The sequence below is a fragment of the Balaenoptera acutorostrata genome, chromosome 14, assembly GCF_949987535.1.
Source record: "Balaenoptera acutorostrata chromosome 14, mBalAcu1.1, whole genome shotgun sequence".
NCBI classification, from domain to species: domain Eukaryota; kingdom Metazoa; phylum Chordata; class Mammalia; order Artiodactyla; family Balaenopteridae; genus Balaenoptera; species Balaenoptera acutorostrata.
In genome coordinates this window covers 51,385,752-51,413,435 of record NC_080077.1, presented here as the reverse complement: position 1 = coordinate 51,413,435, position 27,684 = coordinate 51,385,752, and the positions used below count along the sequence as shown (strand labels likewise).

The 27,684-nt window shown below is 42.6% G+C and overlaps 2 protein-coding genes across 2 annotated transcripts in view; both read left to right on the top strand.

Moving 5' to 3' along the window:
* The first annotated feature begins 1,248 nt into the window (after window positions 1-1,248).
* LOC103000327 (coiled-coil domain-containing protein 162-like) lies at window positions 1,249-18,850 on the top strand. The gene is given in 5 exon segments (XM_028168728.2): window positions 1,249-1,492; window positions 3,980-4,145; window positions 8,577-8,715; window positions 16,738-16,891; window positions 18,746-18,850. Coding segments are annotated over 5 exon segments (588 nt in total). The 5' UTR covers window positions 1,249-1,468.
* Window positions 18,851-19,971: 1,121 nt separating this feature from the next.
* Window positions 19,972-27,684, top strand: part of LOC103000602 (coiled-coil domain-containing protein 162-like) — a 42,815-nt gene continuing 35,102 nt past the window's right edge. Inside the window, 3 exon segments of the mRNA XM_057528005.1 lie at window positions 19,972-20,035; window positions 24,380-24,609; window positions 25,535-25,678. The gene's annotated coding sequence lies outside the window, so the exon portion shown is untranslated.

Sequence of the window (27,684 nt, the reverse complement as noted above, 5' to 3'; positions counted from 1 at the left end):
TGACCTACTCCAGGACAGGATAGTCTGACTTTGTGGTTGCTGAAATAAGAGAAGTTCTCCAAACTAACACCACCATACTTTGTTCCTGAGCTTCAAATTACCTGATTAAAACCCTGAGACTTGAGACTACTCCAAGTAGAGTTTTAGTAATTTAAAAAGTTTCATATTCAGAATGTTTGATATCGAAAACATTCAGCCCTCAGTTAAAATGAATTACATTTTACTTTAAGAAATGGAAAGGGTCATCTGAGTCTCTCCTAAGGACCCAGAAATAATGACAGTCAAAAAATGCCCCTATGATTTCCAAAAGGCTCCCTAGAAGGTGAGACCCTCCCGTTGAGAGTCCTTGCTATAGACAATGGAGTGGGAATGGAAACTGGTACAAGAGAGCAATGGGATCAATAGGACCTGAGAGATAAGGAAGCATGTAAAAATGACTTCCTGGTTTCTGGTTTTGAGGACTTGGGTGTTGTGTTTCTTTTAACACAGGAGGAAGCCTGGGATCAGGGTGCGGATGGGGGTGAGGAGTTCAGTTCTTGCCTTTTTTGACTGAGGTGCCCTGAGGCACTGCCAGCCAAGGTGGAGCAAGTTGGGACTCTGGAGCTGTGGAAGGGCTTCAGAGGAGCTGGAGACATTCTGTTTCCCAGACCAGGTACCTGGGCTTGTGCGATTCCTTACACCAGACATACATGAATTATGTATTTGTAATGTAAACGAGTAACGAAGAGATAGCAGTACTGCTGCCTAAGAAATGATAAAGTATTTGGAGGAGGAACAAAGGAGAAAGAAGGAAAAGAGGACCAGAGTCTAGAGAACCTGGCAGGAAACGTGGTGGGGAGGGAAGGAAAATAGAGGCTGGTCTCCAGAGCCTGAATTCTAGAACTAGACAGACCTGCGCTTAAATCTCAACTTCATCTCTTAGGAGCTGGATAGGAAAGATCTACGTAACCTGGTAAGGCCTCAGTTTTCTCACCTGTGAAACAGGAACGACATAGGAACATCCCAAGGTTGTCGTAAGAATTAAGTGAGAAAATGTCACCCCAGGTATGGTGCTGGCACTTAATTTATGCCCTCCGCTTCCTTTCTTATCACACCTTTCCCTCCCCCCTGTGCCCACTCCTTCCTCCCAATACAGCTGAAGCTAAAACCAGCCCAGCTGCTCTTCTCCTGTTGAGTTATTTATAACTGTGGCCACTTGTGAGCAGCCTGAAAAAGGAGGACTGCTGCCCTTGGGTTTAGACGCTGGATGTGTGTGTCACCACAACGTGGGCTCTGGGGCTGTGGCTGGAGGGCGGTGGTATAATCTCACACCAGACGCCCCTTTTAGAAAGAGAAATGCTGTACTCCCGGAGTTTTCTTCTCACGCCACAGGAGGTTTCAGCCCCGGCCACCGCGATGTTTGCTGCCTGCTGACGGGAAAGTCTTCCTCAATTTATGGTTCATACCCCATCCTTCTGAAGTGCTGATTATGTTCAAAACTCTGCCTGAAAAGGTTTGTATTTTTTTATGGGTGCCAGAATGGAAATTGGCTGTTTTTATGTCCCACAGTTAAACATATCAATTTCAGAGAATATCTCTTGTGTTTTTTTCAGGAACACCTCATAACTGAAATCTCACAGCTCCTCATGTTTTTGCCTGCTTTATTATATTTTCCCTTGTGCCTCATTATTTCATAGTTCTGTTTCTCCATGGTCATTACTGAACACTAATTGGAGGTTCCGACATTCCTTATTAATCCTTAATTTCCTCCACAATGCCAAGAAAACCCCACCCTGATGTGCTGAAACTAAGGAGAGGTTGAGATTGCACTTAATCACGGTCATTAGCTGGTTCCTGTTTTTTGAGGGGTTCCTCTAAGTACCTCATTTACTGATAGAGGGTGACCATTAAAAAAGAGTAGTTATAGAAATACATAAAGCATTCAAGTATTAGTTAAATAAAATGCAATGTTGAAAATGGCAATTTGGGAACATTCTGATTTTTCTTTGTAAGTGAAAACCTGTTTAGCAATTTAGGTTTCTTACCCTTTCTTTTTTCCCCCAGGTTTATTGAGGTGTAATTAACAAATAAAATTGCATATATTTAAAGTGTACAGAATGATGATTTGATATACATATACATTGTGAAATGATTACCACAGTTAAGCTAATTAATACATTCATCACCTCACATAGTTACCTTTTCTTTTGGAGGTGAGAATGCTTGTCTAACTCTCTTAACAAATTTCAAGTATAAAATACAGTGTTATTAACTATAGTCACCATGCTGTACATTAGATCCTCAGAACTTATTTATCTTATAAAGTTTGTACCTTTTGACCAACATCAGCCCATCTCCCCCATCCCCTGGCAACCACCTTTCTATAAGTTTGACCTTTTCATTTTTATTAGATTCCACATATGAATGAGATCATACAGTGTATGTCTTTCTCTGTCTGGCTTATTTCACTTAGCATAATGTCATCCAAGTTTACCCATGTTGTTGTAAATGGCAAGGTTTTCTTCTTTTTTATGTCTAAGTAATATTCCTGTGTGTTTGCATGCATGTGTGTGTGACGTTTTCTTTATCCATTTATCCATCCACTGAACACTTAGGTTGTTTCCATATCTTGGCTATTGTGAGTGATGCTACATGGAAGTATGAGTAATCTCCTTGATATACCGATTTTATTTCCTTTGGATATATACCCAGAAGTGGGATTGCTGGATCATATGGTAATTTTACATGCAACAGAATGAAACTGAATCCCTATTTTAACACCAATCACAAAAATTAACTTCAGGTGGATTAAATACTTAACTGTAAGACTGGAAACCGTAAAATCAGAGAGGAAAACAGGGGAAAAGCTCTTTGACACCAGTCTTGGCAATGATTTTTTGGATACAACAACAAAAGCACAGGCAACAAAAGCAAAAATAAACAAGTGGGATAACATCAAACTAAAAGGTCTCTGCTAGTAAAGAAAAAATCAACAAAAGGAGAAGGCAACCTACATAATGGGAGAAAATATTTGCAAACTATATATCTGATAAGGGGATAATACCTAAAATATGTAAGGAACTCATATAACTCAATAGCAAAAGCAAAAACAAAACAAGAAAAACAATTTTTAAACCAATAATCCGATTTTAAAATGGTCAAAGGACCTGAACAGACATTTTTCCAAAGGAGATATACCAATGACCAACACATAAATGAAAAGGTGCTCAATATCACTAATCATCGGGGAAATGCAAATCAAAACCATGATGAGATATCACCTCACACCTGTTAGGATGGCTATTATAAAAAAAGACAAGAGAAAACAAGTCTTGGTGAGGGTGTGGAGAAAAGGGGACACTTGTACACCTTTGGTAGGAATGTCAATTGGTGCAGCCACTATGGAAAACAGTATGGAGATTCCTCAAAAAATTAGAAATAGAACTACCCTTTATTTCATTCATTCACTGAAGAATTTTTAGGGTTTTTAAAAATATATAAAACTACTACCTTCTGCAGTTAAATCGTACACTGAATGTTGATATTTATGATCCATTGTTTGTTTTTCAGTCATGTGTTTAAACTATGTTGATAAGTAGTTATGTTTTGCTTACAGGTATTCCCTCAGGGCAATGTTGTCTGAATATGAATCCCTGCTAGGAATTTATTTGTGACCCTTGTAATTCATTGATAGTTAGTCATACAAACACATTTTGATGTGTTTTTGGCCTCCAATGGCTTTAAGCAAAGAGAAACACTTTGCTTTAATTCCCCGGCCGGAGTTACCTTGTCCAAAGACATATATAACCTGAGTTCATGAAAAGGCTTGTTGTTCTTTTTTTCAGATATTATCCTGTAACTATTATCCTGTATTATACTGTGAAAATATTTATCTAAATATTCTTGTTTAAATATATTATTCCTAATCAATGCTCATATATTTTTATATCCCTTTAGAAGCTTCTTGAAAATTATTTCCTTGTATTGATTTTACCCACAGGTAGCTTTTAGAGCCTTAAAGCTAACTCTACAGCTGATAGTCCCTCTCCATGACATTGTGGCCTACCTCTTCAGTTTGGCTAAACTTGGAAATTGTCCAGCATGTTTTGAATTTCCTCTAAGTCCTAACCCTCTGAGAGGCGACTGGGGAGGAACTAAGGGTATTGGTAAGTGATTAAAGGTGATTAAAATTGCCTTCAATATTCAGTTGAAATTCCATGAGGCTCTTTTTTTTTTCCGCTTTATTGAGGCCTAATTGAAGAATAAAATTGTAATATATTTGAAGTGAACAACTTTATATTTGATATACATATACACTGTGAAAGGATTTCCCCCATCTAGTTAATTACTATGAAGCTCTTAATACCTGGAAAGACAGGACTAAAATATTTCCTCATAAATGACAGAAGGGCAAAGGGAAAGTCCCATTATATATTGCCTCCAAATGGATTGATTCCACATTTACAGGTTAAACCATGAAGTATGCCAAGTCAGAATTTGGGGGGCCTGGGTTTTTACCCTGCCTCTGTCACTTGGTTTACTAAAAGCTGGGCACTTTACTCCCTGGCTCTCTGTTTGTCATCTGTAAAACAGGGGTGACAACACCTGTCTCAGAGAGATGTTCTGTGGATTGAAATCTGTAAAAATTCTAAAAGGATGTACAAGTCCCCATTAAATATTAGCTTTGCTTTCATTCCCTTTCCCCTCCTGGGCTTCGTGAACTAATGTGGCAAGTTCAAGGCCAAGCATTCACTGTCAAGAAGCTTGCAGACAGCCCTCAGTTAGCTAACAATGACCCAGTAGTCCTGTTAATAAGAACAGTTGAGGCTTTTGTTTTATCTGCCTAGTGCTAATCCGTGAACTCTAACTCAGCACAAGTTCTCAGATAAATGCATGAGGTAAATTAAAGACACTGAAATGCTTAGTAAGCTGGTTTATCAGAAGCAGTGAAACTGGTCTTACTATTTTAATAACTTGACTCCCATCCTAATTATGTCATTAGTCATGTAAATATTAATCAATTAATAGCAGTATATTATAACATAGTAGACAAGGATTTTAAAGTGTGAGAAGAGCCAAAGAAATGAGGTAACATGCCTATCTAAACTTAGTGGTCTTAAAACAAATATGATGTAATCTGAATCTATTCCTCTCTGGGCAGTGCATCAAGGAATTGTTTGTGGGAGATTCTGACTTGTTCCAGGAGGAAGATTGATGCCTATATCTGAGGAGAGGCAGCCTGAAGAAGGGAAGGGGTTGGTGCTACCTCAGCAGAAAGCACAGAATTGTTGCAGGCCTACTAGCAAGTCTTCAATATAAGCATCAAGAGATTATAGAAGTTCCAAAGCACTCTTAGCTCCTTTCCTTTTGCTAATCTGGGGACTGTCGTAAGGGGTTAACTCAGAAAATAAACTAAGATGCTCTCTAGTGGAGCTGGATGTTGGGAGGGTTTGGGGCTGGACTGTAGATGAGGGACAGGAGAAAGGAGGATGGGCCAGGAAGAATGCCATCCCTGCCCTCGAGAAGATGAGATAGAAGCCAAGGTAGAGCCAGAGCCATGTTTCCAAAAGAAGTCACTGCATAGGAAGTTCTGTAGCAGCTGGGAGGGAAGAGCCCGCAGGGAGGGTGATCTGGGGGGAACTTGCCCTCCCTTGAATCAATGGAGAAAAATCGGAGGGCTTGTCCTAAAGGGGGACAAGAAAAGGATACTGGCAAAGATAACAGGCAGGACTACACGTGGCCAGTCCAGAGAGAATGATGAACCCACCAGTGCAACACTGAGGGATAGTGGTAAATGAGGCCAAATTGTTGAGGACCTAGAACTGAGGATGAAGGAAATTGGTTTTTTACTATTTATATGCTTATGAACCGGAAACCATTGAAATAATTGGGGCCCAGGCTTTCCAAGGTGTACAACTAGAGACACACACCTTGTCATGTTGCCAGTAAAAACATTTGTGCTCCAGGGAGAATGTGCAAAGTTTTACATACTCTGCTTTGCTGAAAATAGATAAAGAGCAAACTGAACTAAAAAAAATTCCATTCTAAGATAATCATCTTTTTTAAAAGACTAGGCTGCTCAGTTCCTGGCCTGCTTCCCAGAGGAGGCAAGGAGAACTAAGGTGAAAAGAGGAGACGGGTCTGTTCATAGACCCACCCAACTCCTTTTAGCCATTTCAGAGCTGTTTGGAGTTAAAGTGACTTTTGAAGACTTATGTGCTTTAAAATATTTTTTAAAGAGACACTTCGAATTTAAGCTGTGGTCCTCCCACTTGACTGAGGAAGCAGCTCTTAGATACTGTGGGCTAGTTCTGTGGACCCTGCCAAATTTTCTCCTTCCCTGAAAGCCAGCAACTCCCTTTGGAGTCAGTGTGAAGCAGAGGATGGAATCAGAATGTAGGAGTTTACATTATGAGTTTCTTGTAAAGGATTAGGAGGCCAATTAAACCCAGACACTACACACTGAACTCAGGGTTTCAGGAACAAAATGTACTGGCTTTGAGTATTCACATGGAGGCAGGGCCACTGTGATTCTGCTCTCTCTGTCTGATTTCCCAAACGGAACCCTCCTGGGGAAAGGCACAAGAAGAGGCTCATTTGTTTCCCGGCAGAGGGTCTCCTCCCACCACCCCCACGACCACACGGCAACCATCTGCCCCATCTTCACAGACAGGCTGCCTTCCCTGCCTGTGCCTGCCATCTCTGCTCCCGCTGAGCCGTATGAGCCCGCAAGAGAGGGAGGCCCAAATGAGGACTGTTATCAGTGCGTAACAAAGAAAAGGTAGGCCCTCCTCCACATCTGTACTTTAATGATAATGCCACCTGTCAGCACAGAACAATTTTGCTGGGAAGTGATCGTATAAAAGTGCACACACAGCATTATATAAACAGTAATGGAAATAGTGAAAAGAGAAAAATCACCCATAATCCAACCATTGTAACAAGTGAAATATTTTTATTTATCCTTACTTCCTTCTAGCCCTTGCCCAAATACATTTTACAGAGCTTTAATCACAGGGTATGTACAACTTCATATTCTTTTTTCATTGTCATTGCAGGGGATGATAAACCTTTTCCCCTGGTTGCTGCATAGCCTGACAGTATATTGCTTGTAGACCAGCCACATTAGACCTTGAACAAATAAGGCTCACTGACCATCACTCCTCCCATCCAGTACAACATTCTTAAAGTTCTTGTACAATTTGCTCTGTGACTCCTCTTCTGGTGGAAGTTTCTTTTCAGCCCAATATGACCATCAGATTTATAGAGGATTCATAAAAACTCTAATGATTGGCCCCAATTCTTTTGTGGCTGGGAAAATACCCAAAAAACATTTTTTTGTGGTGTGTAAAACATCAAATGGATATGAAATCTGGACTGCTCATCTTTTCCTAAAGCCAAGAGCATATATTGCAAGTACATATTAGCAACCATTCTCAGACCTGGCTCTGCCCTGATCAGGCTCTCGTGGACAGCCTCCCTGCTCCCTCAGTTCCCCTGCCTTCCATGCCAGAAATGTAGGAAGAGATCCAGTACCGGGCCAGATAGGGTACAAGGCTGCTCAAGTCTGGATGAGAGGTTGACATAGAGTAACTCCGGAAATGCTTCGTGGATCTCCCATCTCACTTCTGCCATGGGCTACAATCAGGGACGGTGATCAATTTCCACAATCCTTCTCTTCCCATAGCAGGGATGTCCTCTCAAGTAGAAAACTATCACTGTCCCCACAGGGAGCTGATGAGCATTTCAGATCAGCTGACATTCTGGTAGCCCTGGAAATGGGGCCCACCCACCCGCCCCATCAGTGCTCCCTAAGGGCTTGTCATTTTCTTGCTGTGCTCTCCCATTCTAAGCAGCTCATTTCCTGAGCCAATAATAGAGATGCTAGTACAGACATCTAGACCCAGGCCGGGTTCCTCAAACCAGTATTGAGTGCCCCAAAAGTCCTCTAACTTAAATTTCCATCCAAAACACATATAAATCTTTTGTAGTAAGGGTCCAAGAAATAAGCCAATTTAGGATCTCCCACATCTACTCCTGAAATGATGAGAATCTCCTAGAAGGATCTATGTATGTGTGTGTATACATGTATACATATATGTGTACATATTTTTGCTTGCCTTGGATGGTCTTGAGTCTTCTTTAATCTATGAGCCATTGACAGGATGAGCCAGTGACAGGGCTGATTTGAATGGCATGGCTATGAGAAATGAGTGCTGGTTTATAGTAATTTCAAGCGCCTAATAGACTTACTGAGGCCTATACTTTCCCATTCCTTGTAATTTCTCTTTTTCAATCTATTTAGAGTCTGTAGCCTTATAAACACTGAAACTTTCTTTCAACAGTATGTTCTTATTCTGCTGAAAAGCAAAGCAAGTTATTACATTCCTGAGGGAGGAAGGAAGGAAGGAAAGATAAATCAGACCTTGGGTTCTAGAACATAAGGCTTTGCTGATCTTGCAAAACATATAATTAGTGTACTCACAAACAAAGAGAAGTCAATTTAGGTAAAAAGTTAGCTTTGGAGGAGAAATGGTTCACAGGGTAGCTAGGGTAGCCTGTGTTTCACACTGAATAAAATGTTGTCCATCTTCTAGGGTCTGAGCTTCAAGAGCTGCAGAAAATGATTGACAGCCTCCAGAGCCCCCAAGACCCCACTCTGCTGTCCCAGGTCCCAGGTCTTCGAAGGGAGGTTATGTTTCTGCAGTTTGACGCTGCAGTGAGGTACCTCATCCGGTAAGGGCTGGAGTGCTAATCCTGTCTAATAAATTCTGCGGGGCAGGTGTTTCTGAGTGATCATGGAGGGAGGCCACTCTTGGCACTATTAGATAATGAGCTTAAAATAGTCGGGGGCACAACCTGATCCAGAGCACTGCCACTACCAAACACGTTCGGCTGCAGAGGTTGTCCGGGTGAACTGTGTTCTTGTTGGATAATAATATTCTTGATTTTATTAAATGTGATTTCAATATAGTTAGTTTGCATAACAGGCTGTTTTATTGGGAATCACATTTTTTATACTTCTGAAGATGATTCTTCCTAAGAATTTTATTTTTTCAACCTTTAATTACCTTTCAAAAAAACAGAATTTTCACTGCACATCTGAAACCAATGGAATTCACCACCTGAGTTAAATTTATAAATAAGTTAATTTACCTCTGGCCTTGTAGGTATTAAATATTCTGCATTCAAAAAGAATGGTTTTTGGTTAATTACTCATGACTGATGAAAAAATTAGCTTGGATTAAGAGTCACAATGTTTCCTGTATAAATAATAAGCTGTGTATGGGAAGGGAAGAGGTCAGGCCTGAGGGTCTCTGCCTATTCTTAAATTGTCAAAATTAATTAACTTCATTTGATAAATTCCCAGTGTGAGTATTTAGTCAATGAGGGGGACCTTGGAGGGCAGTACTTTTATCTGTGGATTATAATCACTTCCCACCATTAGCATGAGTGTCCACAGAGAATAGAAATGTGGGGTTTGTACTGAACCATATTTTCTCTTTCTGCTCTGCTTTTTCTTACTCTGAGCATCATGGGACTCTGGATTTAGGATGCAAATTCAGCAGGACAAAAAAATCAGGCTAATTTGTTTTCTTTTGATTGACAAACAGCTTTGGGAGCTGTACCTTTGTCAAGCACGTAGGATATAAAGGCTTTGACTAATTGTCATGATGGCCATTCATTAGCGCTCTGGGCTCTGAAATCTCAAGTCAGAATTTGCAAGGAATTTACATAGGATGAAGAAATAGGACTACACCCCAGAAGTTCTTCCTGGATTCCAGCTCCATGGAGTTCAGCTTGCTCCTGTTCTCCCAGGGGAACCACTCTGCTTCCCCCAGGAACTGCTTTGTGGGACTTTCTCTGCCCTGGTGCACTCAGTCTGCAGGAATGGAGGGCACTGTGTCCTATGACTGGTTTCAGTATATTTTTCAGAGGACCTCAGAAGGAACCAGGAGTCCTTCATTCATAGCATTTCCTCCAGCCTTTTTTCTTCAGAGGTCTTTGGGGTGTGTCTGTGTTTGGAATCACACAGCCAGTAAGTAGCAGACCAGAATTAGAACCTATGTGCATTTGACTCCAAAGCCTGAGAACTAGGATGGATGCCAGACAGCAGCAGGATTGATGGAAAGGGAGACTCGGAAGAGAAGGCAAGAGGCAGGAGGAAAGGAGAAGCTGAAAGATAAATGTCTTTCCACTTGAGGGTTTTACTTAGTGCTGAACCTGCAAGCAAGGAGAAGTCCTTAGATAACCAAAAGAGACAGGAAGCTTGGAGAAGTTCCCTCGCCCTTCCCAGAGCTCACCAACTGAGTAAATATGACTGTTTACCCCAGGGAACTTTTTGCTTATGTAAACTGAAGCCTTCTCCAGAGTTTGAAAAGAAGGAACTCTTACCTGGAATGAGAACAGCATACTTCCATAGACCAGGGGAGGAGAAGAAGCATGTAGCTCAAGGACAACAGGACAGTGGCCCCATAGAGTCCCCTCATATCTGTCCTCTGCTTCTCTGTGGCATAGACCAGCTCAGATTGCAAGAAAGTTTAATGTTTCTAGGCACAAAAGTTTCATTCTGCTCCTGTCGACCTGTCCTCTGCCAAGGACCTGATAGAAATTGGTGCTGTCCTCCGATGGCATCAGAATCACATTGCCCAGGGCCTGTCATTCACCTCTGGGCATGTCCACCAACCTATAAGAGTTATTTATTAGCCAGTGCAAGAAATGCCTGAGGATTGAGCTTACCTTTAATTTCAGGTGAATTAATCATTTGCGCCAAAGGTAAATGCTTCAGTGGTACATTGGTTCTAATCAATCTCATCTGTTTAAGTTAGGGATCAGCAAACTACTGCCATAAGCCCCTGCCTGATTTTGTAAGGCCTGTGGGCTAAGGATGGTTTTTATGTGTTTAAATGGTTGAGGGAAAAACTCAAGAGTAGTATTTTGTGACAAATGAAAATTATGTGGAATTCAAGTTTCTGTGTCTAGAAATGAAGGTTTTTTTGAAACACAGCCAGGCCTATTCATGTATGGATAATCTCTGACTGCTTTCACACTAGAACCACAGAGTTGAATAGTTGCAACAGAGATTGTATGATTCACAAAGCTGAAAATATTTACTATCTGACCCTTTAAGAAAGAGTTTGCCACTCCCTGATTTAAAGGATTGAATTCTTTTGAAATTCAAGAATGGAGGGAAACGGGGGTGGGGGGGGGTGGGGGGTGGGGGAAGTCCCTCAAAGGAATTCTATAGGACAGAATAAAACATATGGCATGCAAAGTGCCACTGATCTGAGTGTATTATTGATGTTCAGAGTGATTACGGTAAAAAGGAGGAATTTAAGGAAATAAACCAAAGGTACCTTAACTTTCTGCAATAAGCCTGATTTAAGAGTACATTAAGCAATCTCTCAAGAAGCAACACCAGTTTCTTAGTCCTCGAATTTGTGTTGGTTTTCTCTTCATTTTTCAGTTTATCTTTATGCTCACCTAGTTTAAGTGTCTCTGAACACACAGATATTAAAGTGTGCTTCAGAGTTATCTGGGGATTTCTGGGCGATACAGAGAAGGCCCCATGTGCTCCTGGTCTCCAGCGTCTGAGAAGTGAAGAGCCACTACTTTTGCCTGGCCTCCTCCGGGCCACTTTGCAGGCGTTTTTTTTGGGTTTCATTTTCTTTTTCATATCCTTGCATCCAGGAAAAACCCTAGCATGTGTCCCATGAATTCCCTGCTCCCTGTGGCTACAGCCAGCTTGCCTGGGATCACATTATGGCTAACTCACACACAAGATGACTGGTATTCTAGGAAACCCTTGACTGCTTATTGACAGTAAGGCAGCTGCCCTGTGGCAAAACAGTTTGGAGAATGTGATGCATCTATCCTTGTATTTTAGTGGACTGCTGGGGAGACCCGACTTTATTAGGGGCTGGCAGTTGGCAGGTGTAGCACTGGCACAAGCAACAAGCTGACCTTTCATTCCTATGAGTTTCCCTGTATCTTGAGTGCTGCTGGCAAGCTGCACTGATCAGACCTACCCCAGCAGAAGGCTCAGGCCAGGGTTTACCAGCTGAGGGGCTGAGTGAGTTGTCACAGTGAGCTGTTTTCAGTATTTCTAAAGACATAATGAAAAAGACACATTTGCCCAAAAGTTTTGCAGGTAAAGAAAATGTCACATTTCTTTCTTTTTTTAACTGGAATCATAAGAACAAATGAGATAAGGAGGAGAGGGAACTTGCTTTGGTTGAGTTCCCGCCATGTGCCAACTCCGTGGGATAGCAATCATGTCACCATCTTTACAGATGAGGAAATAGAGAGTCAGAGAAGTTGCATAACTTGCCCCAGGGTCACAAGCTTGCTGTAGCAGACCTTACATTCACAGGGTTTTTCTGACTCCAGAGCCCTGTTCTTTCCTTTATATCATGTTTCTTCATCTCTTCCTGCAGCTCAGAGCTTAGGCTAGGTGTTTATGTGGCTTTGAGTTAAAAACAGGAGAATGCTTAATTGGGTAGAAAAATCTTTCAAAATATGGGGTCCATGGAGAGGAAGGAAATAAAAGAGGATATAGTGCTAAAAATGTTAAGTATCATTCTGAGACCCCTTTCTATACATAGCATTACATTGTACAGCTCCCTAATAAGCAGTACTGTTTTTTTTTTAATTTTTATTTATTTGTTTATTTATTTATGGCTTGTGTTGGGTCTTCGTTTCTGCGCGAGGGCTTTCTCCAGTTGCGGCAAGTGGGGGCCACTCCTCATCGCGGTGCGCGGGCCTCTCACTATCGCGGCCTCTCCTGTTGCGGAGCACAGGCTCCAGACGCGCAGGCTCAGTAGTTGTGGCTCACGGGCCAAGCTACTCCGCGGCATGTGGGATCTTCCCAGACCAGGCCTCGAACCCGTGTCCCCTGCACTGGCAGGCAGATTCTCAACCACTGCACCACCAGGGAAGCCCATAAGCAGTACTATTGATAAAGGAGAGATGGGACCTATCAAGGACAGTGATCTAGACTGAAGAATTAGGAAAGTGAGGAAAAGGATAACCAATGATTTGATCAATGGTGGTGCCTAGAATCTGACTCTCGTCTCTCTAGAGAGTGTATCATGTGCTATGGTTCTCTAGCTTAGAGTTGCAGTCATATTTACATCTGAACTCTTGATATTTTTTAATAGTCTCCAGGCATCTATAAATTAATAGACCTAGTACATGTTTGGGGCTCTAAAACTCTGCCAAGAATTGTGGTTGTTTGTGGCACTAAGTAGTTAAAAGTTCTGCACAAACTTACCAAGATAAGAGAGCAAGTCAATGTTCTGTGTTCTCTTATGTGAAAATCAGTCTGGTGCAGCCACAAGAGGAGACACAGGAGAGACTCAGGAAAACAAAATTATTATACTCAGTTCCTAGAAACATCCATAATGCCATGTCACACAGGGCCACAGGTCGGGAGCAAGGAGAGTGCTTAGGCCATGACCTGGAAAGGCAAGGCAGGGCAGGAGAACAGGTTAAGATCGGCTACTTTGAATAATTCCAGCGGGCTTTGGGTTGTAGGAGAGGTCTCTAGTTGCCTGTTAACTAGCCCTGGGATGATTAAAGGAGAGAAATATTGCCTCCTGGGTTGCAAGGGTCAGAGGAGGTATGGCTCAGATTGGTTAGTTTGCATATCAAAGGCAGGCTGGGCCCTTAGCTATCTCTAAGAATTGGCTATGCAGGGAAAGGCAGTCTCTCCCCAGCCAGCAAGGTTTTTTAAAGATGTTAAAACATCGTAATAAACAAAAAAGAAAATTTAAAATATAAGCAATACAGTCAACAGTAAGGTGCGAACAAAGCTAGACCCAGAGGCTGAGAGAGAGAAAATAATTTTGTGGATTGGTGGGAGAAAAGCATAGGAATGACATAGAAGGAGTCAACCAGGAAGAGGTTTGTGGGATATTGGGCTTCTGTGCTCTTGATTTAGGCTGAAAATAAATGTTTCCATTAGAATACTCTGCTTTTTGGTACTGTTGGCTAAAGAAAAATGCACAGCCTAAAAGTTGCAAATGTTTTCTTCGGGAACCTTACTGAAGACTACAGCCCGGGAGACAGTCTCTCAGATAGCTCTGAGGATCTGCTCTGAAGAGGTAAGGGAGGAGCCAGGATATAGAGGAGTTTTTGCTGAAAAAACAGCAAAAAACCCATGTGGTTGAACATCAAAGGACTACTGCTAATCACAAAAAACAGACATCACAAGTTAATGATTTTAGTGCTTTTCTATGTATGGGAAGATACAAGAGTCTGGACTCATTAAAATTACTTCTTAGATATGCATCTTACCTATCTAGGGCCAGTATCCTGTTTTTTTCTATCCTGAATTCCCCTCAGGGTGCACCGTTGAGGGGCAGCTGTATCAGCTGATGACTTGGTGGCAGGCAACATTCTTTGTTTAGTGAAATGGCAGGCAACATTTTTTTGTCTGCAGTACCATTGTTTTAAGTAGATATATACAACCTATAAGGGAGGTATATATGTAGAAAGTGCCTTGGGAGTTTAGAGGAAGGTCAGAAGCGGCTGGATAATGAGCTCTGCCTCACTGGGCCCTACTGGGCTAGAAGGTCAGACCCATGGGGGACCCATCTTTGTATCTCAGACAGTTCCTGACACAGTACCCTGTACATAGTAGATGCTTGATACATCACTGTCACATGGGTGTTGAATGAGTCATGGGCCTCTTGGCAGGGCTCATTGAGAATCATGAGAAAGCATGTGAATATGAGAAACAGGAGAAAATGTTTATATATCCATTGAGCAACTCCAAGTGCCATCCTTGAGCTATCAGGATAAGTCAATGTTTTTATTCAGTGTCTCAGTATATAACTGTATGCAACTATCTTTTGTTAATTCTCACAAAAACATGAAAAGGGTGGTATGATTTTTGCACTAGTACAATGGTTTGATATGCAAATAATAGAGCTACCTTTATCTGTCTTTGAACTTAAGTTCATAAGCCCCTACTGCTGATGACAAAAAGATTAAACTTTTCAATTCCATGTCATTCAGCCACATTTACAGTTTAAAGTGGTCAGTTTGAGATATAAAATCAATTAATTCAAGATTATCCCCTTTTACCTTTGTTTTAATTGCCTCCTCTTTACCCTGTTGGTGAGGGAGGGATTCTGCCCCAAGGTTATGGGGATGGCCAAACACATGACACTAAATACTGGACAGATGAGATCAACAGCAGTTTACTCGTCACATATACTCACAGCAGAGGGGAGCAGAACATTGCATGCCATGCAGGGCCACAGAGGATTTGTACTTGTGACTAGAGTGAACAACTAGGGGCTTGAGAGGCAGGCTTTGTAGTATCAAGAGGATATAGTGCTTCCTGGTTCCCATAGGAGGATGTGATTGGTTCATGTGAATAATTTTGTGGTCTGGCAGGGAACTGAAACCACTACTTGGGGATAAGCAGGGATTGTACTTGGTCCCTTTGATAAGGAAGTTTGTTTGACTAGGGGACCTTACCCGTGGGAGCAGAGTAGGCAGGGGAACTTATAGTTAGGTCATTCAAAGCCCTCCCAATTTTACCAGATGTCAAGGCAGCAACTAATACTGGACCTTAACTTAGGCCTTACGCCACACCCTTCTCCTCCTTTATCCTTCTCAGAGGTGATCTAAATTCCTGGGGGTGCTTATAAATCATCCCAGCAGTTGAAGAGGAGTGGCTCCCTCACCCATCTCTGTCCAATCCCAGATCTCTTCTGGTTGGCCTGCTGCTCAGCACCCCACTTGGAACCCCCTTGTAGGGTCTTAAGCACTTCCCAGGTCTTTCCACAACACTTGACTATCTGCTCATCTCTGGGAGGCTGCCTCATTTCCATCAGTGCTAACATCTCCCTCAGTCATTGCTAATCTCCCTTTTGATATCTGCTTTCTGCATGACTTGGCAAAGCCCATGGAGGATTTAGGCAAAAGATCCCTTCTGTCCTGGGGACCTTTTGGATCCCCCTGCAACTGATTCTGTTTCATCATCTTTTCTTGGGCATCCACAAGATCTAAGCTCTAGAGACAGTCTTCCTTGCTTGCTAAACTCATTTCCTTTGGGGCAAGTAAATGATTGTAATTTATCAAGCAGACTTCCTTCTCTGTGACTTATGGTATAGATTTCATGCTCTAGTCTTCAGGATTTTTGGTTCTTGATATGCAAAGCCAAGTTTTGTTCAAAACAAAACAAGAAGCTTTCTCTCTCAAACCCCAGGCTCTTATTATTTAACTTAAAATTTGGTTTTACATATCAAGAATTGCTGTCTCAGCTACTGGTCTTAAAATAAATTCAGCAACTGATGTCTTTGTTCTAGAGCTACAGCTGAGCTGTCCAGTACAGTAGCCACATGTGGCTATTTTAATTTAAAAGTTTAAATTAATATTGATTTTGGTGACATAAGACTTAAAATTCAATTCCTCAGTCATGGTAGCCACATTTCAAGGGCTCAACAGCTACATGTGGCTAGTGGCTACCATATTGGACAGTCAAATATGGAACATTTCCGCCCTGCAGAAAGTTCTGCAGTTAGACCGTGCTAGTCTAGAGGATAGCTACCTTTCCCTTGAGGGCTGTGAATTGTGAGAGTGAAGGGCAGTGTGTAAAGAAAAGGGAGTGAGGGATGATGTTGCTGAGGAAGAAACCTGTTGATATCTCAAAATGTTATCTTGCTCCAGTAACCTTGAAGAGAGTTTTGAGCTTTAGAAACTTGAGTAACTGCTGTTAATGAGATTCCCTTCCTGTTTTGGTAGAAGAACATTTTTGGCAGCTGGAAATGCTCCTGCCTACCAGTCTGTCACAGATGACATGTAGCATGGGTTGCCGCCACTGAGCAACTCTCTCATGAAGAGCATTTTTGCTTCCCAGCTCAGCCTGCCACAGCCGCTGGATCCACAGAGCCTCCAGGTGTGTTGAGAGCTATTTTTATACCAATCAAACGTGCATTGTGCTGGAATGCCCTTTAGCCTTGGTAGGCTCCCCTTCACTCACATGATAGAGTGGGCTAGGCCCCCATGGCCCCTTGTTATTCCCAGTCAGGGGCTCTCCCCCTAAACCGCTCAGCAGGCTAATTGGGAGCTTATCTGCTCACAGCTGGTAGCAAAACCAACACCTGATCTCTTCCGTGTAATAAATAATAATGATAGCAATTATGATACATAAATTAGGTCAGCAGCTGAGTTTTGAACAGCCTGGTAACAACATGCGTTATCGAATGTAATCCTGGCAACTATTATTGCTCCTAGGCACTAACTATATTACCCACCTGCTACAACTAAAGAGTTTGATGTTCTAGAAGTCCAGAGATCAGACTGCTGCATAGTCATGGCAACACTAGGTCACAAACTGTATCAGTTATCTATGGCTTCAGGGCAAATTACCCCCAAATTTAGCAGATTGACACAATAAACATTAATTATCTCATATAGTTTCTGAGGCTCAGGAATCTGGGAGCAGCTTAGCTGGGTAGTTCTGGTTCGGGATCTCTCATGAGGCTGTGGTCAAGGTGCTGCACCTCTTAATGGGAAGAGAATCAAAGAATTTGTGGACTGGGACTTCCCTGGCAGTCCATTGATTAAGACTTCGCCTTCCAATGCAGGGAGTGTGCGTTCGATCCCTGGTCAGGGAGCCAAGATCCCACATGCCTCGTGGCCAAAAAAACAAAACATAAAACAGAAGCAATATTGTAACAAATTCAATAAAGACTTAGAAATGGTCCACATCAAAAAAATCTTTAAAAAAAAAAAAGAATTTGTGGACATATCTCTTTTTTTTTTTTTTTGGCCTCACAGTGAGAACTTAGTTCCCCAACCAGAGATCGAACCCGTGCTCCCTGCGGTGGAAGCTCAGAGTCTTAACCACTGGACTGCCAGGGAAGTCCCTGTGGACATATCTTTAAAACCACCACACAAGCCCAGATCTTTTGACTCCAGAACCTCCAACTTAATGTTTTTATGTTACAAAGCTAAGCCAAGTAATGCCAGCATCAACCCCATGTAAGTCTCACACTTCTACCTTCCCTAGCTACAAGACAGTGACTCTTGGCCCAAGCCTTGACCCTCATTTAGACCCGAAGACAGGGTTGGACCGTGACCATTGGGCCTGCTCCTGCTGCCTTTGAGTGTTGCCTGGGGTTAGGTGGATGCAGGTGTCCTGGCTCCCTGCTACCTGAATCAACTCCAGCTCTAGGAATTGTCTGAAGCCAGTACCGAGTCTGGAAGTGTAGAATGGGGTCAGATGGACAGGCCCACTATATCCAGGGCTGCATGTCATGCCCCAACAAGTAGGGGGTGCCTTGGCTGTTGGACAGTGATGTGGAGGAGACAGAGGCCCATGTGTAACGTTGTGGCATTGGTTTTGAGTTGGTGCCTAGAACTGGAGCACAATGGAGATAAAGGACAAATATTTAAGGTTTGTAATATTGAAAAAATTTGAGTAAGTTTACCTTTTTTGATTATAAATATGTACCATTGGTTTTATACTATTCTGGGACTTCTAAATACTGGTGTTGACTATTTACACTGAAATCTTAAGTACCCTCTGTGTTTAGTCACTTTCTGAAAAATCAATTAAAAAAATAAGATTATTACTCTCTCCTGTGCATCATCGGGGACTATCCATCAAGAACTATTTCTACATAATAGAGAAATCATCCCACAGTGTTTTGGTGTGCAGACACAGACATCTTGTTCATATACAAATGTCTGTTTCTTATGGACATTATTATGCAGCATTATTATATTTATGTTTTGGTTCTTTTAGGCATTTGTGCTGTTCCCTTGGAGAGCATTTCTGGAAGATGGAGGACCGTTTCCAGTTACAATTAGCAGCCCAGATACCCTAGAATATAAGATGCAGGTAGGATAGGTCTTCCCACTTGTCACAGAGAGAGCCGAATGCAGACCACAAAGCAGGTGTCATTGGGTCCATAGGTCTGATCCTTCATACTCTAGTCAGCGGTGAATAATTTATGAGATAAGCAAGGTGTTTGGTTATGAAACTGTAAACCCAGTGCTGCAAGGTGAGTCATGTTTTCTTATGACAGAAGAAAATCATGGTTTCAGCTGGCATCAGACTTGAAACAGCTGAAATACTCATGGCTAATAATGATCTTGGGGAGTGGTCATCCATTTATGGTCACTCTCTGGGCCTCTTAGAGTAACTCCCAGGCTGGCAGTTCAGAGACGTGTGACTACTGACCAACCTACAGTAGTAGGAAGAGAACTCTTTAAGCAGGACTCAAAGGGAGAGTCTCTTTCAATTATACGTTTCCCCCTGATTATTTAAGCAAGTATAATTGTGTTCATTTTTTTAAATAGAAAATATTTTAAAAGTATTATTAACAATATTAAAGTCAATGACACATTTGCTTCAAAATAATATGGAGGTGGGGAGTGATGAAGATGGGACAGGACTGGCCATAGGTTGGTGGTTCTTAGGGCCGGGTGATGGGAACTATTCTGTTTGCTTTTGTATGTGCTCAAAATTTTCCATAAGTAAAAAGATTTTTTTTTTTTTAAGTAAAATAGTAAGAGTGGTTAAAAAAAAATTAATCATAGTCCCCCACTAGGGGACGGTCACAGTTCATTTTGGTTTTTTTCCAGGATTTTCCCTGTGCATACATGTATCACACTATAATACACCACATACGGACACCACCATAAGGTTTAGGAAACTTGGACTTCCACACAGAGCCGAAAGTCTGATATGTTCAAGGGGGACTTTGAGCTAGATATGTTGCTCTGATTTTTATGGATTTTTTTTTTTAATAGTTGAGAGCATGAGGCTTGTAAACACAACTACTCCTAATTTTCTCCCTCAAAACCACATGTAAAAGATACATAGAAGTGTTTAAAATGGATGTTTTGGTTTCGTTTTGTTCCTTTTTGTTTTTAGCTATGCCTCTGTAGGCTGAGTGACCGTGACCTCAAGGTAGCTCATGGAGAGCTGGCGGGCATGCAGCTGCTAATGGAAGATGTCCTTCTGAGTAACTATCATATGATCATGGAGGGTCCCCCAGGATGGCAGGCCACACTGGACAAAAATACACAGGTATTCTTGGTGAACGGTCTACGTACTTGACCAGTGCTGCGTCGTACTGAAGGACCTTTCTATCTGGGAGACGGACTAGATAGCTTCATCCATCCCATAGCCTCTCCCAGGGTCCCGAGACTGTGCTTATGCCGCACGGGAGCAGCAGTGAAGCAGGGGTAGCCCATGAGAGCCCCTCCAAAGTGCGTTCTTTCACAGCAAGTCCCATGATCAGTGATATATACATTTCTTTTAATTTTAAAACTAGAACAAACCGTGGGGGGCGGTCCGTTGAAACCAATTTGAACTCCAACTGGCTGCTTTTCCTTGTGAGTCTCACACATTTCGGGCTGGAGTTGGCAGGGTATGACAGAGGCCCCAGGTGAACATCTCCAGCCTGGCTCCTGTCTGCATCACTCTGCTAGCCCATGGACTCCTAGGCAAGCACTCCCTTCTCTGGACTTGTCTCCCTGAAGTTCTAAGGTACCAAGAGCCAGTAGTCCCCCTAGTATCATAACTTGAAGCAATTCTGCATGATTCTGGAACCAGACAGAGACTTGTCTGGACATGGGGTAAGCTAGCCAGTGCCCCCATTTAGAGTCCCCTTTTCAGAGCCAAAGTCTCTGCACCAGCCATTTCCATTTCCTTACCTTCCATCCACTCCTTAGAAACTGTGATCTGTCTTCTTCCTCATCTCACCAAGACTGCTCTCACTGAGAGCACCGTGGTCCTTGTCACTAAATCTCCTGGATACTTTTCAGTCCCCTTCCAACCTGACCCCTTAGCAGCATTTGACACAGTGTGTCCTTCTTGAAGCCTCTCTGCCCTTAGCTTCTAAAGCACAACTCTCTCCAGTTTTCCTCTGACATCGTGGGCCATGCCTTCTCAGACTTCTGTGTCAAGTCCCCTACCTCTGCCAATCCTGAAAATGTTGCTTTTTGGGTTCTGTCCCACTTCCACCACTGCCAGGGCTGCATTTTGACTTCCATGACTCTAGCCACTTTTGTCTTTGTGGGCCCATTTCTCCATTAAAAAACATGAAGAGTTATAGTTTACAACTGTGTTAATATAAAGAAAAATATATTACTATCATAAATTATAGCATTTTATTCAACCTAAATATTCTTTTTTTTCTGATTTTAAAGGAAATTAAAACATTTTTTGGGCCCTAAGCACTGTGCCTTCTATGTCTAATCAATAAGTTGGCCCTGAACACTATTAATAGAACATTATTAATTAATAATGTCTATGATTGAGATCTGTTCAGAGGCTTTATTAACTATTAATTTCTTTAATTCTAACAATAATCCCATGAGGTAGGTACTTTCATTATTCTCATTTTATAGATAAGAATCCCAAGACTCAAAAAGGTTAAATGATATGCCTAAAAGTCACTTGCCGAGAGAGAAAAGAAACCCAGGTTCCAACCTAACAGTCTGGCCCCGGAGCTCCCTCATACTCTTATCCATGATATTGCTCCACTCCTCACCCTCTCCCTGGGCAAACCCAACTACTTTTATAACTTGGATGGCTTTATGCGATGATTCCAAAGTTTACATGTCTAGTCCAAATCTCAATCCTATCAGATTCATATGTTCAACTGCCTTGTTCCATCTCAGAGACACCATGTCCCAAACTGAGCTCATTTTACTGCCCCTAAATGTGCTCTTCCTTCCTTATTCCCTGTCAGTTAACCACCACCTGCCCAGTTGCCCAAGCAAAAAAAACTGGACACCCATCTTTGATTTCTGTCTATCATACCCACAATCAGACACCAAGTTCTACTATCCTATTATTTTAATATCTTTCAAGTTTTCCCCATCCTCCCTCAGCACTCCCCTCCACCAGTCCAAATCACTATCATCTCCTAATGCTGGGCCAAGATCATAACCTCCAAAGGACTCCCTGTATTCCCTTTGCCTCCTTCACGTCCATTCACCAGGATAGTATTTTAAAATGCAAACCCGATTATGTCACTTCCCTCCTATAACTCTTCAATGACTTCCAAATGCCCTGAGAATAGAGTCTGGGTGCCTTAACCAGATCTTCACAACCTGACTCTTGCCAATGTCTCTACCCTCAACTTCTTTTATTTTGTCAAATGCACCATGCTCTCTCCTCAGTACCTTCATGCAAACTGGCCCCTCTGGTGGAAAACTTCCCTGTCCTCCCACTCTCTGCTTCATCATCTGATTAACTCCTACTTATACTTCAGATTTCAACTTCCAAACCACTCTTTCAGAAGCTTTATCTGATCTCCCACCTTTGAGCCAATGCCCCTCTGTGCCAGTTAGGGTGCACCTGCTAGAAGTAACTAGTCATGACTTAAATTAGAAAGTGTATTAATCTTTCCAAACAGGTCTAGAAGGAGGCAGTTCATGTTGATGCAGGCACCCAGCTCTGCCATCCTGGGTATGTCAGCAAAATGTCTCCCTCATCCTTGTAAGATGAAGACAGGAGCAAAAAAGCTTTCTCCTTAAGGGGCTTTGTCTTTTTATCAAGGAGGGAAATCTTTTTCAGAAGACTTCCAGTAGATTTTCTTGTGTCTCACTGGCTAAAACTGAGTCGCAAGTCCATTTCAGGCCAACTAGTGGAAAAGGAAGTATGTTAGGTGTGCCAACTAAATTCCACAGCGGGATTCAATGCTTCACCCAGAAGGAGCATTTGCAAAGCTGGATATAGACCAAGTAGTGCCAAGACCAAGAAGCCTGCTGGGCCCTTTGGGCCTTCTGTTTACTCTCTTTTGGCCCTGTTTCTGATGGATTACCATCTTTCCCTGACAATCCTACCCTCCCCTGCCTTGTTCTTTATCCTGTTTCCTGTTCCTTCTCCCATCCTGTAAAACACTTAGGAAGAGAAGACTTCTCTTAACAGGAATATATTAACAAGGTAAGTTTGCTTTTAAATTATCATTTATTTTAATTAGTTTTATTTTATGATTGGTTCTATTTAAGAGTATTTCAATATTCATAGACAATAGGCAGCACTGGAATTTATACTGCCTGTGACTTAGGACTGTAGGTTTCCTGTCCCAGCTATGCCACCAGTTCTGTGACCTCTTAGACTTCAGTCTCTAAGACTCCCAAGGGAAGGTGATGGATTAGCTCAGGACCTTTAAAATGCTCCCAGGAGCCCTGGGTTCCTCAGAGGTACCTTGGGGCTTTTTGAGCGGAGGGGCCCAACTACATGGCCTGTAGGCAGCCCCCTGCTTGTCACCATGCTTGGCCTTGGTCTGTTGGATATCTTGGGTCACTGAGTAAGATTTCATTTGCTGAAAGGCTTCTGAGGATAAAATAAATTTGGAAATGCATGAATTAGCTGATTGTTGAGGAGGTAGGCTACTAGGTGTAAGGGTTGCCAGCTGTTGGCAGGAGTTCACTCTCCCCTTGGTCTTGCTTGTAGTTCTTCCCCTAACCTCCTCTCTTTCTGGCGGCCCCACCCCCATCCCACCCTCCCCATATGTTAATAGCACTGATCTAGGGTCCAGTTACATCAGGTGGTGGTTCTTCCTGTTCCTGGCCAGGAAACTTGAGTGTCCAAGGTGTTGTTACCTGAATGTCCTCTGAGTCCCTTCCTGTCATAACATCATGGTCCAGGTGTGCAAAGGAAAGCTCCTTTTCCTGTACCTGAGACACTGTCTTCAGGCTGAGGGTGGGATACAGGTTCCCCTTCTGTCTGTCACTCTCTGGATAGCCCTGGCCCTCACATCGCTGGTGCAGGAGAGCAGGGACCTGAAAACCTTATTCCTTCCACGTCCCCCCGGGCTCACAGCAGCCCCTCAACAAACACTTATTTAAGGAAAGCACCAGTGAATGAATGAACAAATCATAATTTTAAAGTGAAATTTCCTATTGAATAATAAATTCAAATCAAGAGACATGTTCTCTGCCTAACTTTTAAAGGATGGGAGGAGGAATAGGAGATAAGATAAACTTAAGTTTCCATTTCCTTACCCATAAAATGGGTAAAATCCCCAATTTAAAGTTATAACATAGCTCTACCATGATGGGTTGTTAAATCTTGAGTGTGTTGAAGAGCTCTTTCCAAAATGCAGAGGCTAAACATGAAAGGCTCAATTTTTCAAAGGTAGATAAAATGTTGGCACCCAAGTAAAAGAGTTTTAAAGTGAGTGGTTCACAGCTCAAGCAGAAAATTGAAATGGAGACATTTCTCTCCTTTCTATATACTGTCTATTCAGGAAGGATGCTTATACTCTCTAAGCTCTACATGTGCTGCTGGCCTGTAAACCATTCCTCCTGGGGAGAAAAGTCATTCTCCAAAGACTTCGTTCTGCATGAGCTGAATGAATGTAAAAGGTCATCCTGTAGTGGTCTATAAAAAAAGGAATTTCTGTAATGCTTTCAGCCAGATTTGTCCAGAGTGCAAGGATTCAGAAGTCGGTTCCAAAGCAGCCCAAAGACCTCCAGGCTGCTGGGGGGCCCATGTGATGCAGTGATGTCCCTTGCTTTGCTGAGATCATTTCTGGTGCTCTGGAAGCAACTGGAAGTGCTAAAGGATCACTGGGGCCGACTCAAGCTGCGAGGCCAGGACATCAATTCTCCCTCTCTCCACAAACAGTTCTCGGAGCTCTATGGGTGAGTGTGCTCAGGGGGAAATTCATGTGGAGTGGAACCTGGGATCTGGCAGATTACTGCCCTTGCTCTGAGGGTGACATTTGGTCCATGAATTTGGTATGCCTAGCCCCACTGATCACAGAGGAAGCTGGGCAGTGTCTCTATGAACAGTGCTTTACAGGAAAAGCTGAGTTCTATTGACTGCAGGGACAGCCCTGGATTCCACTGAGCAACACTGTATATCATTTACCCAGAGTTCTGTCCCTGGGAACTGGTGCTTCTGAAGTGTCTCTTCAGTGCTAACTCTAAGCTTTTTAGCTCATAGGATCCCAGCGAGAACTGAGTGGGGAGTGCTGCTGCCGTGACCTCCTCTCCGCTCTCTGCCCCATTAGGCCCAAGTCTAATGAGTCTCTGAGAGCTTCAGGCATCACAGCCAAGGGTACAATATGGTGCAGCATGAGGTGTTTAGTCTGCAGAATGCTATGTTGTTTTCTCAACTTCAAGCCCTGGCTGGGATGACTTAGCTGGCGGGAAAGGCATGTGGTTTCTGCCATGTGTCTGTAACCAAACAAGCATTCACTAAGCACCCAACCACCACCCCAGGACCTTACTGAGGGTATTAGGGCTCACTTTGGTGGTCTAGTCCAAATTGTCTATCTTATGAGTTATGACAGTCAGCTTTCCTGGTAAACAGGGAGTGAGAAGACTTGTCAATATTTTGAAGAATGAAGACTGAAATTAAATGTGCCCAATGGGAAAAGCCCTCACGATTTAATATTGGCTAAGGGAGTGGTAACTGTGGTGGATTTAGATGTCGATGTAAGTGTCTGTGATAAGTTGGGAGGTTTATGCATGATGACAGGAAACAGAACATGAATGAAAAGAATTGTCAGAGAATCTGAAAGAGAAAAAATGTTTGTTAATTTCTGTCTCTCTTCTTTAATAGAACTGAGCCTTATTTCTCTACCCCAGCATGAAAGCTATAGCTAGGCGAATAGAGAAAGAAGATGAATTTGAAGGACTTATAATAAGTAGTAAGTCTACTCTTCTCCCCAAAGGAGCTTCAGAAATTGAAATAAAAACTCAGCAGGTATGCGGGAGCTATTTTTTTTTCTTTTTCTTTTCTTTTTTTTTTTTTTTAATTATTTATTTATTTATTTATGGCTGCGCTGGGTCTTCGTTTCTGTGCCAGGGCCTTCTCCAGTTGCGGCAAGTGGGGGCCACTCCTCATCGCGGTGCGCGGGCCTCTCACTATCGCGGCCTCTCTTGTTGCGGAGCACAGGCTCCAGACGCGCAGGCTCAGTAATTGTGGCTCACGGGCCTAGTTGCTCCGCGGCATGTGGGATCCTCCCAGACCAGGGCTCGAACCCGTGTCCCCTGCATTGGCAGGCAGACTCTCAACCACTGCGCCACCAGGGAAGCCCCCTCTTTTCTTTTTTAATAGATCTTTATTGGAGTATAATTGCTTCACAATACTGTGTTAGTTTCTGTTGTACAACAAAGTGAATCAGCCATATGCATACATATATCCCCATATCCCCTCCCTCTTGCGTCTCCCTCCCACCCTCCCTATCCTACCCCTCTAGGTGGTCGCAAAGCACCGAGCTGATCTCCGTGTGCTATGTGGCTGCTTCCCACTAGCTATCTATTTTACGTTTGGTAGTGTATATATGTCCATGCCACTCTCTCACTTCACCCCAGCTTCCTCCCCCCCACCCCACCCCGTGTCCTCAAGTCCATTGCAGGAGCTATCTTGAACTTGACTTGAAAATTTGCTTTATGACATTAGCATGTAAAACTACAGATATACCCAAGTGGTGTTTTTTCTAAGAAGATAAGTGTATATTGAGGGTTTGTGAATTGCTGAACAGACTGAGGAAACTCAGTATGTAAAGGTATGTGGGGCTTTGATTAAGCAAATAACTACCCTTTAACATCTCAGTTCTGTAAGTCTAGGTTTTCATATTTTTATTTTCGTCAAATTAAAGTGCACCACTGCAAAAAAGACAATAGAAAACATAACCACTAGAGTCTTAAACATAAAATCCTGCACACAGGTATCCCCCCTGCAACACGCTCACTCATGGAAGTGGAATATTTAAAATAGCTCCTGTGATTGTTTTCCCGAGAATAAGACAACACAATTTATGTACTAGTCTATTTGGTGTGTGTTGATGGTCTATGTGGAGGGGTTGTTTTCCCAAGTGTTTGTTCCTCTTGGTCCTGGGATGCGGGCTCTGCCTGGCTGTGCTTATTGTAACAGGGAACAAAGACTCTAGCTGGTTGGGTGTAAGTGCAGAGGTGCATGTCCACTGAGCATCCAGGAGAACTCAGCACTCCCCACCCCCCGCCCACACACACACCCCAGTCCCAAGCCCGTTGCTTACCCTTCTGAACTCTGCTTCCTCTCTAGCACCTGGGGTCCTCTGACAGGGAGAAACGTGGGCTTTGCAAGCATAATGGGTAGAGTAAGGGCTCAGGGGTATTGGAACACAGTTTTTTCTTGATCATGTATGGAGTTTTAAATCTTCCCGTGAAATCCTCTTTGGTAACTAAATTGAGTTTCAGACCTAAGCGCTTCTTATAATAACAGCTCATGAAATTCCTGGCCTCATTTAGAGACTCCAAAACACAAGAGGTCGCTTCAGACATTGAGCACTTTGCAATTTAGCAGAACCTGGTAAAAAGGGATATATTTTATCAATCAAGATGTGGGCCAGGAAAAAAAGATGTCTGTCTCCAAAAAGGTGCATCTACCCGACTTGGGAACCCAAAAAAAGGAACCGTTTCTTCTTCCCCAGGAGAGAGTAACAAAAGGACAGGACCCAGCCCAAGGCCCTTATGCAAGAATTTAGGAGCCTAGAGTATAAGCTAATGGTGGAGAGTGAGTGGCTCTCAAACTGCTTACTCTAGCTTCAGAAACTTCTGGAAAATCTTGAAATTCATATGATCCAGGAGGTATTAAGTTAACAGAGAGATAACACTGGTTGTATCAGAAAAGTCCAAGGAGCAGCATACTCTCCCTGTAGGTAAAGTATGTTTATTTTATTACTTTATAAAGTAACATTTTTATTATTTTTTCCTAATTATGAAAGC